The sequence below is a fragment of the Lontra canadensis genome, unplaced genomic scaffold (assembly GCF_010015895.1).
Source record: "Lontra canadensis isolate GAN:19392208 unplaced genomic scaffold, GSC_riverotter_1.0 scaffold5, whole genome shotgun sequence".
Taxonomy (NCBI): Eukaryota; Metazoa; Chordata; class Mammalia; order Carnivora; family Mustelidae; genus Lontra; species Lontra canadensis.
The window spans coordinates 11,032,690-11,049,162 of record NW_022630999.1 but is presented as its reverse complement, the minus strand read 5'-3'; the positions used below and the strand labels follow the sequence as shown (position 1 = coordinate 11,049,162).

The 16,473-nt window shown below is 37.1% G+C and overlaps 1 protein-coding gene across 5 annotated transcripts in view; it reads right to left on the bottom strand.

Moving 5' to 3' along the window:
• The window catches only part of PARP8 (poly(ADP-ribose) polymerase family member 8), a 168,405-nt gene that overhangs the window by 31,780 nt on the left and 120,152 nt on the right, over positions 1-16,473 (bottom strand). For all 5 annotated transcript variants that reach the window (XM_032851446.1, XM_032851447.1, XM_032851448.1 and 2 more), the window contains 4 exons: positions 13,660-13,785; positions 12,702-13,266; positions 11,098-11,148; positions 10,893-10,988 (listed from right to left, as the gene is read on the bottom strand). In XM_032851446.1, coding sequence (XP_032707337.1) covers positions 10,893-10,988; positions 11,098-11,148; positions 12,702-13,266; positions 13,660-13,785 — 838 coding nt within the window. The remainder of the gene's footprint in view (positions 1-10,892; positions 10,989-11,097; positions 11,149-12,701; positions 13,267-13,659; positions 13,786-16,473) is intronic.

Sequence of the window (16,473 nt, the reverse complement as noted above, 5' to 3'; positions counted from 1 at the left end):
TGATATGGAGTAACAAATATAAGAAACCCATTTCAAATAGTTGTAGGCACTTGCACTTAGAATCTTTTAGCAACAGATCGAAAAATCATCTCTCCTACTTCATTCACTTTTGTACCTGAGATGTATTAAAAAAAAGAAAAGAAAAAAACAGACACCTAAGCTGGTGATACACTAAAAAAACAAAGTTAAACCTAACAGCTGTGTAAAACAAATACACGAAGAAGAATTCCACTTTTTCCTAGGTAATTTTCTTTGGAAAAAATAAGCATGACTCTGCTTACTCGCTACCCAGCTCTTGAAAGATTGGTTTTGTTGCAAAGACTTTTGACTTCAATAACCTCCTGAAGTCAACAGCACTGAAATATACACTCTGCAATTGCTTTGGAAGACTTTTCATCTTTCAAATCTAATATAGTGTCTTCTGTTTGATTTATCTTATCTCCAGACTTACATTGCATTAGGTAGCTGATGAAGCCTAACATGATACAATCCATGGTGCGACTGCCTAACAGACAAAAGGCTTTTGTTAGTGCCACTGCTCCTCTGCTCACTCATTTCTGAGAACGACTTGGTCGAGCGCTTAACCAGTGGGAAGTACAGTCCTTTTCGGTCCATCTTTTATGTTTGGAATGGGCCCATATGGTGGCTTTGTAGACATAAGCATGACCAATCACAAACACTTCTGGTGATGTTCCCCAAAGAGAATTTTAGGAAAAAAATAAATTGATACCTTTCTTTTATCCACCTTAAAAGGGGAGTTTGATTACATTTCAGAAACATCAGGTAAAACTACCTATAAGGGGAAATTAACTGGAGAAAACTCTTCATCCAGACTCAAGCTATACAGACAGTGCTATATATAGATGGCTCTACTTAGAGCAGACTGTTCAATTTCTGCGACTTATTTTTCCTTAAGTGTTTAACCTGTTTTTAATCTTCTATTTTTTGTGTGGGTTTATCTATATGCATGTATGTTTCAACCTCAGTTTTCCCCAAGGACATTGGCTGTTTCTTCTGTTTACTTTCTGGGAGCACAATATGGTCTGAAATAATAATAGCAATCATTTATTGTCCATTTACCATAGTGCCAAACATTATACTGGTGTATAGTGGACCTGTATATACAAAAAGAATCTGGGGAGAAGATAAACCATAGAAGTCATGAAGGACCCTAGGAATTTATTCATGTACCAGCCACCCAACAATGTTCACTGAGGAAGTAAACGGGGACACAGAAACAGAAGGTATTTTTTTTTTAATACTACTCTTGTCTAATAACCATACATTTTTTTTTAAATAAAATCCTTCAATCCCAAAGGAATAATAGGAAAAAGCTTATTTAGTGTATACAAGTAATAGTTGGTTTCATTTTTTTCAACTGAACTTTGGCGATCAATTACACTTACTTTGAGATCATCCAAATACATATGTATGTAGGTACCTATGTACATGGTATTAACAGATTCCAGGAAATGTTTTAAAAGAATAGAAACTATCTTTTTCAGTACCAAGTTGTTGCTTTAAACAATGGAAGTGAAAGTGAAATAAAATATCTCACACTCCACTAGACTGGATGGATAAAATATTAAGATTTTAATGTAGGAAAAATGTCTAAGACGGAAGAAAAATAGTGTAGTTATTTTTACATATCTCTATCGTACACTTTGTCACCAATCCTAGGTATTCATGTGCCACCCTGATTTTGTTTCAAATAATCTGTACCAATTTCGCCCTGACCTATTTTTTTTTTTTTTAATCTTGGGTAACAAATGAGCAACATTTCAAAGCTTTCTTCTGTATTTCCATTTCATCTCCCTCCCAGACCTGTTAATATTCAAATCTCTGATCACATGAACTTGCCAACTGACCCATTGCTTTTTTTTTTTTTTTAGGATCTTATTTATTCATTTGACACAGAGAGATACAGAAAGAGAGAGAGCGTGAGCAGGGAGAGAGGCAGAGGTAGAGGGGAAGGACGACTCCCTGCTGAGCCAGGAGCCAGAAGAGGGTCCCGGGACCTAGAGACCATGACCCGAGCTGAAGGGAGACGTTTAACCATCTGAGCCCTCTGGGTGCCCCGACCCTTTACTTTAAATTATAAACCTACATTCCTAATGATAAAGCTATGGCGTGATTACTTTATGAACACTTCTCTTCTTTCTTGCATCTTTTTGGTTGAAATGTATAAGGCTGACTTTTAGGAATATACGGTTCCTGCAATTGTTTGAAGAAGGAAGTCAGATACCCTATAAAACTTTGAGAGGAGAAAGGGCAATTTTTGATACTGCACTAAAAAATTAGAAGTACATATTACATTCTTACAATTTTATCTTCCCTTTTTAAAAATAGCAAATATAGAGGTAATATGGTGATTAATTTATGCTGTATTAACACCAAACTAAGTAAATACTAGTGAATTTTTAAAATAACAATCTATTGCTCATTTTAAAAAATATTTATTTATTTGAAAGAGCCAGAAATAGAGAGAGAGAATGTAAGAGGTGTGGGGAGGAGCAGAGGGAGAGGAAGAAGAAGACTCCCCACTGAGAAAGGAGCCCAATACTCAAGCCAATGTGGGGCTCAATTCCCGGAGATCAGGGTCTGAGCCAAAGGTAGACGCTTAACCCACTGAGTCACACAGGTGTCCCTCTATTGCTCATTTTTACTAGAAAGTTCAAGACAGTATCAGAGCTATAAATCAGTTAAATTTTCAGATAAACATTTACTAACTAGTTTTTGTAAACTTTTGACCCTCCCTGCTCCCATGTTTATCCACATTTTATTTGAGAAGTTCAAAATGTCAACATAAGATAGCACACTAAAACAGAGTTCTCAAATCATATTAAGTAATCAAGATTAGATGTCTCATTGCTCACAGAAAGGACATTTTATTCAAGAAAGAGGAACCAAGGGAGCGCCTGGGTGGCTCAGTGGGTTAAAGTCTCTGCCTTCAGCTCAGGTCATGATCCCGGGGGTCCTGGGATTGAGCCCCGCATTGGGCTCTCTGCTCAGCAGGGAGCCTGCTTCCCCCTCTCTCTCTCTGCCTGCCTCTCTGCCTACTTGTGATCTCTGTCAAATAAATAAATAAAATCTTTAAAAAAAAAAAAAAAAGAGAGAGGAACCAGATCATTCTTCCCTAATGAAACATAAATTACATTGTGGATTAGCTGACTCTCAGCTAATCCCCCACCCCCAACATATTCTGCTCTGACTGTACCATTTACAAAGAAAGCTCTAGCATCAATTAAAAATGGAACATAGGTGGGGCACCTGGCTGGCTCAGTTGGTGGAGCATGCAAGTCTTGATCTTGAGGTTGTGAGTTCAAGCCCCACATTGAGTGTGGAGATTACTTACTTAATAAACAAATAAATAAATACATAAACATACACCCCCATTTTGGGGGAAAATAGTAAAAATTCTTACTGGGTAAAAAATTTTTAAAAATTTAAAATTTAAAAAATTTTACTGGGTAAAAATATTACTGGGTAAGTGTAACGATGTGTCTTACTGCACATAATTTAATACAAAGTGTGTATGCCCAATATAACCAAATGTGTACATCATTTATGAATTCATTTCTGAGTTTACAATCAATCAATGTTTCAATTCCTAAAATATTAACAATTCTTAATGTTATTTTATTGTCCTCAAGCAATTAGTTCCTATAATTTGAACTGTAAAAACATGACAAGTCCCTCTTGCCATTCCACATACATAATTCTTTTTTTGCAATGTAACATTCATTATGCACCATTTAAACACACAGATGAATTTATAGGTCCCCAAGATTTATTTTAGAGGTTTTAAAGCCAAGACAAATACATTTTAAATTTTAGTTGAATCAGAACAATTTAAAATGTGAGCAATGAAAATGTATTTCAAAAATGGTTAAACCTGAAGAATATTTTAGAACCTAACTGCGTTTTAGAAAGTTTGTGTCTTCAATAAATTCAAATTACTTCCTACTAAAAATAGAAATGATAAAACTCAAGAGTATCTATGTATTTGTATATAGCACGGTGTAGGTGAGAGGTTTTCAAACCTCTTCTGCCATGCTTTTTCCACTCAAAATTTTTCACGTTAGCCCAATATACAGAACAGACAAAAAGTGGTGACTGTTCCAATGGGGGCACATGTGCACAGGTTGAGTTTTCCTATCTGTAAAACAGGGATAAAAAAATCACATCTAGTGCACCAGGTTGATAAGACCAAGAAGTAAGAAAAGATAAGAGGCTTAGAAAATCTCCCTGAGGTACACAGAGCTGTTTAAATATTAACAATAAATACTAAGTAACTTGAGAACCACAGATGCTTCTCATTTTAAACCAATGCATACACAAAAGTAAGTGTTCAATAAAATTTTCATTGAAGCTTATTATGAAATAGTATTTTTATTTTCATATCCATAGCTTATCGAAACCCTTAATTTAGTGTTAAAATTGTTCTTGTTAAAAAAGAAATGAGCAGTGTAAATAAAATTCCTAGTTAAAAAACTAGGGTTGAAAACATATAAGAATAATTAAGAATAGCTACTAGAAACTCAAAACCTACAGGCCTTTATTTAGCTCTTTGTATTTCTGATTTTATAGTCAATGCTTCAGGTTCTTTTCATGGTTTGGAAGAGAGACACATTCAGGGTGGGGGGGTGGGAGGGGCAAGTTCACCATGCCGAAAGAAAGACAGGAATCCCATGGAGATCAAGGCAGATCTGTAGTTAAGATAGGCTCATGCCCATTTAAGCTTCAACACAGTGTTTCCTATTATCTCATACAACTTAAGTTGTTGTTTGAGCCTTAAAACCAATTTATTTCTACTTGGTTTGAAAAAAATCGTATTTCTGAACTAAAGTGTTTGGTATAATTATCATTTAGCCTATATTTCAAAAATGGAAATCTTACTTCTGTGGCATGAGGTGGGGGGATGGGAGGAAGAGTTGAGGAGGGAACAAGGTGTGCTTTTCCATCCAGTCTTCAAACATTCAAGTCAGACTTAAATACAGGAAGACCTACCTGTTTTATTCTTAAGAAGTAAAATGGGACATATCAAGGTTTGTTGGGGTCGATTCCATGTTAAAACATGTTAACCCCCTAGGGCCTGCCTGGGCCTACTTAGCCATAATGACTCCATGTTGCCTAGGTAGACATTTTATTGTTTAATAAATGCCTCAACAGTTATTGATATCAGTTCCAGGTAACTGTTACTAAAACACACACCTAAAACAAGTCCATTTGTTTATATCGGTTCCAGGTAACTATTACTAAAACACATACCTAAAACAAGGCCATTTTGTTGTTTAATAAACACCTCATAAGTTACTAGTATCGGTTCCAGGTAACCGTTACTAAAACACACAGGTAGGAGACATCCAATCAGCCAAAGCCATATATGTAGATGCCTGTGATTGTGCCCTATAAAAACTAGCCTGTAAGACCAAGGAGCGTCGCTCTCTTAGGAGGCGGCCCTGGCCAGTCAGTCTGACTTCTAATATTTGGCATAGAATAAAGCTTTACATAACTTTCCCTTTGTCTCAGCCTCATTTCCCTGGACCGTCAGTCTAACTTCTAATGCTTGGCATAGAATAAGGCTTTGCGTAACTTTGTCTCAGTCTCGTTCCTTTGATAACGGACCCAACAGGTTTACCTACATGCTCAGTTTCTCAACAATTATCATGGGAATGCCTTAAGCTTATGCCTTAAGCTTATGACCAAATTATAACTGGATGCTGCTAATTTCATTTTGAAAATAAGAACTTAGTTACAAACATTTGTCTAAGGTCCTCAGCTCAGGTGTCTCAGCTGATTTTGCCTCAGTAGGATTGGGCATTATACTTGAAGAATGATACCAGGATCTCAAGCCTGATCAATCTATTCACAGCAAGCAATCTGGAATATTTTCACATGACAGGAGAAGAAAATGAGGTCCATAATTTTCATGTCATATGTTGATCTGGGAAATGGGAAAGTCTACTAGCCAGGGACATACAGAATGACTGCCAAGTACCAATGATAAATTTCTAACTATAGAGATCCTAATCCCTACAACCATATGCATGGTTTTCTCCAACCCAGTTCAGCAGCCCTTCCACAGGGTTCAAAAAAGAAGACAAACAATTGCATTGATCATGGTATTCAGTTTGAGTATAACATAAAGACAAGGGCACTAGGAAGAGGCTTAGAAAACAGTGGTGAGTCTGGCAATAAATCCTTATTTTTGTGTCTTCCAAAAACACTGGATGAAGACAAAAATCAACATTTTAAAGCATCAACAGTTGGCTGTCTTAATACTCTAGTTGATTCCAAAATGTAGAGAACTACCTATTGGGTTTGGGTTTGGTTTTCTGATCATAATCTGAACTGCACTGCCACATGGGAAATCCAGGACACTATAAAACAATCCTTGTGATGTTAATGTGAGTTTTATGCATTTGCAAAGTTTTACATGTCAGGCCTCATGCCTGGGAGTGACATTTATAACCTTTGTGAACAAAGAGATAAGTGGATCATTGTGGTATTTCTAAATCAGTAAGCATGGTAGGTACCCATGTTTCAGAAAGTATGGCACACTTACCCAGACCTCTGAGTAAAGTGACAGAAGAGTACAAGTAGTGACCAAAATGTTAGGACTTCTGAGAAATAGCAGTAAAGGGCAACTTATGTCATTCAATAAATAATCATGCTTAGACAAAAGAGAAAAAATGTAAGACACACTTTGAATTTTGAATGAAAGAGATCTAACAAACATAATGAATATTAGATATAGAATTCTCTGGAACCCTGAGTTTTATCTGACTTATTTAATCACTCACTGGGATATAATGTCTCCTCTTTACATCTCTAGGAGTTACTACAGTTTGTAATGTGTCATCTGTGCTGAATAAATGGTCAAAGAGTCAGTTTAGTGATTAATACTCCATAAGAAATTTTAGGTACACTAATTTTATACATTTCTATTAAAATTACAGTAAAACATATTACAATGTAAATATGAGAGAGATACAGAAAAAAATGAGTATGCCGGATTTAGGTTAAATATCCGGTTAAGACAATCAAGAGGCAGTTCTTTGTTTACTTCTCTTCCTTTGACTTCCATTTCCTCATTTAATTTCAGCTGTCACTTATCTTTCTATTTAAGAAACCCAAGTAGGTTTTCTGATTTCTTAGATATCAGTCTGAATGGCAACAACATAAAACCAGCAGAAAACTAGCTATACTTACTTAGAAAACATCGTTATTTACAAAAGAACTTCCACTTCTAGAAAGAAATTCTGGTGCAGAATAAAACAGTTAAAGTAAAACAAAAATTGAAGCAAGGCACAGAGAATACTGATAGCAATCAGGATACTTCTATCACTTACTATCGGAATGAACTGCCAGTAACTGAACCACAAGGACCACAACACGTGCAGAAAATATCCAGGATGTGAAAGTAGTCAGTTCAAATACATGAGTCAAGAGTAGCATCCTGATAAAGAACTGTGGCCTTGGTGCATTCTGCCAGGGTTTGAGTCTCATTTCTATCACTTACTAGCCACGTTGATAGTAAATAAATTACTGTTCTCGTCATCTGTAAAACAGGGGTAATAATAATACCCATCTCACAGGGTTATCATGAGAGGACTAAATCAAATAATAATCCATGTAAAACACTTTGAACATGATCACATAAAAGTAGCACTCAAAAAGCAGGTGCCATCAATAACATTATTATAACCTTCTGGAGTGAAGATCGCATTGCCACTGATCATGCAACAGATCAAGATCCACACATGAACACTAACAAAATAAAGATGGACCTTCTGATGGGATAAACTGAAATGACCAAAGGATTCTCCTTATTCTCATCGTAACTACACGCTTCCATGTATCACATCAAAATAACAAACTGGCCCCAATATTTAATAAATAAACACCGATTTAGTTAATTTGGGTTTCAGAGTAACATTGTATGTATCTCTTTGAGAAAAAAAAAAAGCTGATTGACAAAGAATAGTGTATGAGCAGTGAGATAAATTTTTTTATATATATGTTTCCCATAAACAAGTAAAATTAAATATGTCTTAGACTTTGACACAAGATCATGATCACAAATGGTTATTACATGTTTCTTAAAGAATACATCCTGAAATGCAAACAAGTTCTGACAAAATTTTCTCTTTCTAGGCTTTATAACTTGTCTTTTCAAATATAAATTCCCAAGAACAGGACAAATTTCTCTTAAAAAGTACAAAAGAATCTAGCTTGGTGCCTTATACTGAGGAAGCCTTCAATAAGCATTTATGAAGTTTTGAAGACAGGCAGAAATAGTCTCAAAGTCCAGCTTCTACCCATACTGGCTTGGTGATGCTGAACAAATTGATCTTTTTCGATCTTAATCCTATTTGCATGAGCAAATGAGCGAAAAAACACATAAACCACAAGAGTTTTGTGAAAATCAAATAAGGAAGCAATATGCAAAATATCTATCCATACAGGGTCTAGCATACAGCACTCATATGTCATCCGCAAATGAGGATCGTTTTAGTTTTTCCTTTCTTACCTAAATACCTTCTAATATTTTTTCTTACCTAATTGCCCTGGCTATGTCCTCTAGTACAATGTTGATTAGAGTGACAAGAATAAACTAACAAAAAATAAATTTATCAAAGGATGTGTAAGACCTGAATAATGAAAACTACAACCTAGTGTAGAAAGATATTTTAAAGATCCAAATAAATGGAAAAACTTCTTGTGTTCATGGATTGAAAGGGTTAAAATTGTTAAGACAGCAATATTTCCCAAACTGGCCTATGGATCCAATGCAAACCTATAAAATTCCCTGCCTTTTCTTTCTTTCTTTTTTTTCTTTTCTTTTTTTTTTTTTTTGGGGGGGGGCAGAAATGAACAAGCTGACTTTAAGATTCATATAGAAATGCAAGGGAGCCCGAACAGTGAAAACTACCTTATAAAAGGAAAATGAAGTTGGAGGACACACACTTCTTGCTTCCCAAACTTACTGCAGAGCTGCAGTAATCAAGACAGTGTAGCACAGATGGAAGGATACACATACAGGTCAGTGGAACAAAATTAAGAGTCCAAATAAACCAATACATCTACAGTCAAATGATTTTCAACAAGGGTGCCACGATCATCCAAAGGAGAAAGCTCTTTTCAACTAACAGTGCTGAGGCAACTGAATAGCTACATACAAAAGAATTAATTTAGAACCCAACCTTACACCATACACAAAAATTAACTCAAAAAGGATCAATGACTTAATTGTAAGACAGAAATTATAAAACATAAGAGAAAATATAGGTGTGAATCTTTGTGAACTTGGATTAGGCAACAGATCAACTGATAAATATGGGCTCCATTAAAATTTAAAACTTTTGTGTGTCACAGGATGCTACCAAGAGGTTAAAAAGAAAAACCACAAAATAGGAGAATATCTGCAAATCACACATCTAATAAAATTTAGTATTCAGAATATACACACACACACACACACACACACACACACACACACGTATAAAGAACTCTAACAACTAAACAACAAAAGAGAAATAATCCAGTTAAAAACAGGCAACGAATATAAACAGACATTTATCCAAAGTAGATGCACAAGTGGCCAATAAGCACACGATAAAATGCTCAAAATGACTAATCATTTGGGAAGTGCAAATCTGAGCGACAATGAAATACCACTTCACACACACTCAGATGCTATATAAAAACAAGTATCACGAGGGTTGAAGAAGATGTGGAGAAACATCATACACTGCTTGTGGGAAAATAAAGTGGTACAGCCACTGTCAAAAACAGTTCGGTAGTTTCTCAAACACTTAAAGTTAGCATATGTACCAGCAATTCCATTAAATGATGAATGGAAAATGTGTGTCATATACCCATGTAATGTAATATTATTACACCTCCCCCCCCAAAAAAAAGAAAGAAAGAAATAGAGACTGATACATGCTACCTGGATGAACCTTGAAAACATTATATTAAGTGAGAAGCCAAAAGCAAAAGGCCACATAATGTATGATTCCATTTATATGAAATGTCCAGAATAGGCAAATTCATAGAAACAAAAAATAGATTAATGGTTGCCAGAGGATGAGAGGAGGAAAAGATTGGAAATGACCACTAACAGTTATGGATTTCATTTCTGGGTAATGCAAATGTTCTGGAATTAGACAGTGGTAATGGTTCCACAACACTGTGAATAAACTAAAAACTACTGAATTGTATACATTAAAAGAGTGAATCACATGTTATATGAATTTTATCTCAATTTTAAAATTATAGAAAAACTTGAAATCGGATCATTCCTCCCAAACTACATATCTAAATAAATGGAAAGATTTATTTTTTGTGGGAACATATACACATTGATTCTTATTTCTATACTCCCTCAGTAATGCCCCAAAAGTGTCAGTGAGCTGGCATTTTTTGGAAATCATTAAAATTCAGATTCTCTGTGTGCTATTGCGTAACTCTTCTGTCTTCTATTCTTTTCTCTCCTGGTAAGCATCTTAAATTGTGTGGTTTTGAAGAAACACTGTTCATAAGTTTACATATACACATCTATAGCTACATTTATCTTTCTATCCACCTACATCTACATCTATTGATATTAAAACAGATATAAATAGATGAAAGGAAAGAGAGATGATAGATATGCACATATAAGAAATACGCTAGGAAATATTTTCCTAATATGAAACAACTTGTCTTCCACAGATTCCTTCACAAATAGTGATTCATTTGCCAAAATTACACCACTGTGTGTATTAAATAATTAGCTCATTAGACAGTATGCACTGTAAATCAAGTTATATACTTCTTTATTTTTATATCTTAACCCTTTTATATCCTATATCAACACTGAAATTCTATCAATGAGAACTTACCCTAAGCATAGGGCCATTTTGAAACACATGTGGCTCATCACAAACCACACAGTATTCATTCAATACAGGGATCCGCTGTTCAGCAAACTCAATTGTCTGAAAAAAAAAATAATAAAGAGAAATAATTAAGTCAAGTTCATAGATAATTTGAAAACCCATTAAAAGCTCAAATATTTCTGCAATGGATGGCTTGCTTGGATCTTACCTGCACTAGGAAGCCGCGGTCTCGTATTGGAATGCATTTGGCACCATTTGGCTATAAAAAAGCAAAGTAAAAGAAGAAAACAATTTTTTAACTCAGAGAATAGATGAATTACAGCCTTTGACTTTTTGAAACAGTGAATACAAGTGTGTGATCTAAGGTCACCTGTAATATGAATTAAATCACTGAACATGACATCAAGATTTTTCTTTATTATAATATACTTTCTGCCATTATTACAAGCCTTGTCTAAGCTAACCCAACAGCATTCTTAATTTTTGATCTTCTAGTAAAAATGACTGGCATTTTTAAATGATCACAAAAGCTCGTTTCCACTACTACTTACTGTCAAATGCTCCCATCTCCTCATTTAGATTATTTCCATCTTATTTTACAATGAGAATTATTCCTCCAAGGATATATGAGACAGCTACTGAGGGGGTACACCACTAAACTACTGTACTGTATCAGGCTTAATTATACAGAAGATAGTAAGATACTTTCTTTTACAGAATACGTGAAATTATCTTTTTTACGTGAAACTCTCATGGGAAACTTTCTATGTTAACACTTCAACCTTATTTTCTAAGTGTCCTTAATGCTTACTTTTGATAGGAAATGGGTTTTTAGGGATCCACCTAAAATTATCAATATACTTACATACATTTTCTTAACACAAGTATAATTTTATGGTATCATTTACAATGTAATCTTAGAAATAAAGCTATACAAGAGTAGCACACATTTCTGAAGATGTATCTTATTTTTTATCAATGCCATCTACTGTTAGGTGTATCCCTATGTATGGTTAAGAGTCAAGTACACTCTTACCCCAGCACACACATGCATTTACTGGAAGAAAACAACATATTTATCGATTGTTTTGCATAATTAGTATACATAAGAGAGGTCTGTTTCTTTATCTGAAATCGGCTATAATGCTGATCACTCCAAAGGTAAAAGCTAAGACTGACTCCCCGTAAATACCACCCAGAGGGCTTAAGCTTGAATACCGTTACCTTCCGGCCCCATCTCCACCAAAAAGCTTCAGGATAAAGTGACTTCAGTTTTATCAAGTAGACACTGAAAGCACCTTTAAGCAAAGCTCTGGGATACAGAAGTAGAGGTTGCTTCTCTCTGCAAGTTACGACGTTCATAGGCAAATGACGTTCATCCAGAAAAGGAAGGACATTACTCTGAATTTAATTACTCGACAAACTTTGTCCTCCACTACGGACGTACGAACACTAGAGGCCAGATAAACCTACGTGATAAAACATTAAAATGCCATGCTTGCTTAAAAGGATCAGCTTTGTGGATCCAACCGACTTCCTTCCATTTTTAGCAGCATTCACGACCACGACAGGAATTTGGACTAGACTGTCAATCAATAGCTAGCGTCATTTTTTCAGAGTCAAAATGCACGTTCCGGTACCGGTTGCCAGTGTCTGGCGTGCTACGTAACACCCAAAAAGAAACAAACGGTAAATTCTAAAACACGAAAACAAAAACGAAAATCTCGCTTCTTTCCTCTACCAGACCTGCGCAAACGAACCCCCCACCCCACCCCAAAACCTGAGGAACTCAGGATGAAAGTATTTACGCACAGCAGGCTGGGAAGATGACGATGAAGACGGGGTTAAGATACCGATAAGCCCTGAGGTGAGAGAGAGCCTCCTGCCCTCTGCGTTAGGTTCCTTGAAAAGCTCCGTCTTGGAGGACTTGGGAGCGCTCGAGTAGGACTTGCTGAGCAGCTTGTGGCTTTTCAGTCCGTACAGCTCTTCCATTCTGAGATTACTGGAGTAAGATCTGCTTAACAGTTTGTGGGGCTTCAAGCCGGCGTTGTGCTCACACCGCGGGTCTCCGGAACAAGACCGAGTCAACAGTTTATGCGACTTGAGAGTGAGGCAGTCCTCTTGCTTGACGGCGGCGGGGCAGGGCCGATTCAAGAGTTTGTGCGACTTAATTGCCGGCACGGTCTGCTCCGCCCTCGGGTCGCTGGACAGGGAGCGACCAAAGGTCCTGTGAGACTTGGTGGCGCACACGTCGTCGGTCTTGACGGCGCTGGAACAAGTCCTCCGCAGCAGCTTGTGCGTTTTGGAGATCCCATCTTGCTCCGATTTCAGCTTGGATTTGCTTTTACCACAACCGGGGGGAGGGTAACTTGGCGACCTTGAAAACGGAACAGCAGTTAATACGGGGTGAACCAGGAGCGCGACACACCGCGGAGAGCACCGCGGAGGCTCCGTCCACTGCACGAGGCTACCGGGCCCACCTCGTGTACACACAGCCCGTCCCGCGCAAAGAGAAAGCGCGAGCATGCGCACTGTGAGCACGTGCGCCGAGCCGCCATCGAAACCGCGCGGGACGGAAACAAACCCTCCGAATGCGGAAAGGAGTAGCCATGCTTTGGAGGGAATCGACAGGACCTAGTCCGTTCTTTGAAGTCACATAGAAAATGCATGGATGCCGAGACTATCGAAAAGAATGCTCTGAAGGACCTAACCGTGGAGTAGCCCGTGCTCAGAATCGAGAAAGACAACCGAGAAGTCATCTGCTACCCACCTGCGCAAGGTAGAAAATAAATGCAGGGGAGATTTCACCTTCTTCTCTGACAGCTTCTTATTGTGCAGGCAGTTCGATTTTTCTTTGCTCTGTTTCCACTGCTGTGTAACGAATGTCTGCATGATCCTGTCGATCCAAAGGAAGTCTGTCATCACAGTTCCAAGAGAATTTAATATGCCATTTCCATATTATGTAGAGAACGTATTTATCGAAGTAAAATAAATGCACGGGAATTGGTGAGATTCTTAGAATCATACGAGATGTTCCCATATGTAGGAAAGCCCCATGCAGGAAATGTCTATGACTTTACTGCATTTTGGTTAATAACTCATTGATTACTGTAACACAATTAATAACGTAAATGATAAAAGAAGTGATAAAATTAGGGGCGCCGGATGGCTCAGTCACTTAAGCGTCTGTCTTCGGCTCTGGTCATAGTCCCAGGGTCCTGGGATCAAGCCCTGCATTGGGCTCCCTGCTCAGCAGGGAGACTGCTTCTCTTTCTGCTTCTGTCCTCCCCCTTCCCCCGCCACTTGTGCTCCTGCTCTCTTGCGCTCTCTCTCTCTCAAATAAATAAATAAATATCTCTTTTAAAAAAAGAATTGATAAAATAACAGGCTATAAAGAGATTTAGAAGGGCAGCCTTTAAACAACTTTAGCCAAAGTTCTTTAGCCAAAAGCAAATTCTGAATTATTTTGCTGGTGCCAGAAACACAGTTTTGAAATAATGTTTGATAGTAATTATGATTTTATCGCTTAAGTTACAAGTAAAGTCCATTTCTTTTCACTTGATTTGCTTATGCAATTTTCTTCATGAAAAGGGAAATTAAATGAAACCGTGAAATCGCTAAGTAAAAGGAAAACACGTAAAACTGATTCTATGGAGAAATATGAAATCAGCTACTTTTCTCTCTCTGCACAGCCCATTCACTTTAAAATACACTGTTAAAAAAAAAAAAAAAAGCAAACAAACAAACAAAAAAAACTGTGTGTCTTGGGGTGCCTGGGTGGCTCAGTCAGGTAAGTGACCAACTCTTGGTTTCAGCTCAGGTCATGATCTCAGGGTCTTGAGATCGAGCCTGGGGTGGGAGCACGGAGTTGGCTTGAGATTTTCTCTCTCTCTCTCTCCCTCTGCCCCTCCCCTGCCTGCATATGCATGCTCACACTCTCTAAAACAGCAAATAAATAAATCTTAAAAAAAATAAAAATAAAAATAAATTGTGTGACTTTTAAAAGCTTTTAGTGACCATCATAAAGCAAGAATTTGATAACTCCTGATCTCAGTGTTTTCTAAGTCAAGACCACAGCACATCACTGTTTTTGTGGCAAAGAATTCTAGAACATCATCTGCAGACTCTGTCACAGCATTGTTTTCTGAGAAGGGTCCCTGAATGCGACAGCTTCTCAGATCCTTGAACCTCGGATTCAAGTGGCAAGGGCAGAGGGTCCATGAAGGCTGAGACTCAAGTGTGAAATTTTACAATTAAGCATTGTGTATACAATAAATTAAACATTCTGATTTTCTTTCAAAAGTCAATTCAGCATTGTCTGCTTTTCATGTTCTTCTCAAGTTATTTCTAACACAGATTGCTTTTGGAGCAGAAAACAAAACAAATAAAAAAAATCACTGGTACCAATACTTACCATTTATAATACACCAAGGGGTAATGCTTATAACAGATTTTTTTTTTCTTTTAACTCTCAACACCCTCAGGGAGCTATTATTCTACACATTTCACAAATAAGGTTAAAGATGGAAATCTTCCCAATTTAGCCTGATAATAAGTGGCAAAACCACAACACCTATGTTATCCAGTACAGACTAACTGATGCTAACATATGCTACTCAAACAGGTGTGACTCTTAGCACTAAGACCATTATTAATTTCTCAAGATCCTCAGTTTCTATCAAATTATCATCAATAACTAGAAAGTAGAACCTCAGACTTAGTACTCCAGACTTTAGTCAGCGAGCTTAGATGAGTTCAGAAGAAAGGCATTTCTGGAATATTTGGGGGCCTTTTCAGCTAGAGAGGTAGTGAGGAAGAAGGGGATAAAACTGCACTCAATGATGCAGTCTGCATTAAATTCACCTTTGAGCTCAGGCTAATGGAATTTTTTTTTTTTTTAATTTAACACTTTACTTTTGAAGATTTTTTTTTTTCAGCCAAGATTTCAGCATGATTTAAGTTTAACAGTAATTAATATTAGGGTCTTCATTTGTCCCTGTACCTAACCTGAAATCCCCAAGTGATTCCATGCTTCATACCAAGCAGATTCAGATTCTTTTTCTCCTATAAAAAAAATTGCCATTCCTATGTACCATTCCCTAAGAAACCTAACAAGTGCTTTTCTAATTCTTGATAGATGAACTGGAACCAAAAAATAAATAAATAAAAAATAACAATAGCTAAAGTTGTTCCAACTTGGTATTGCATTAGCATTCCAAAGTGTGACCTCAGCATCTGAAACTAATAGTTCCTCAACTTGGACCCCTAGACCCCTAGATGTTCTTGGATTCAAAAGGTGGAGTCAACTGTCCTATAAGACAGTTAATGTTGTGTTCAGCGTCCATGGTAATGTGAAATATACATAGGAACACATGTGGTCTAAAGGTCACCTCTTGATACCTGAGAGCCACCCAGAGATTTTAACGCTCCCACTGGTGTTTGTGTTTACTATTATGCCGGCACTGTGAAGAGTTACTACAGTTGCCATTGTCAAAGATCAACTACACAAGACGATGTCATAGTCAGCTGTGTCAACAAAGGTCCCAGGGTAGTTCCAACAAAGAAAAGGGAGTATGTGTGGGCA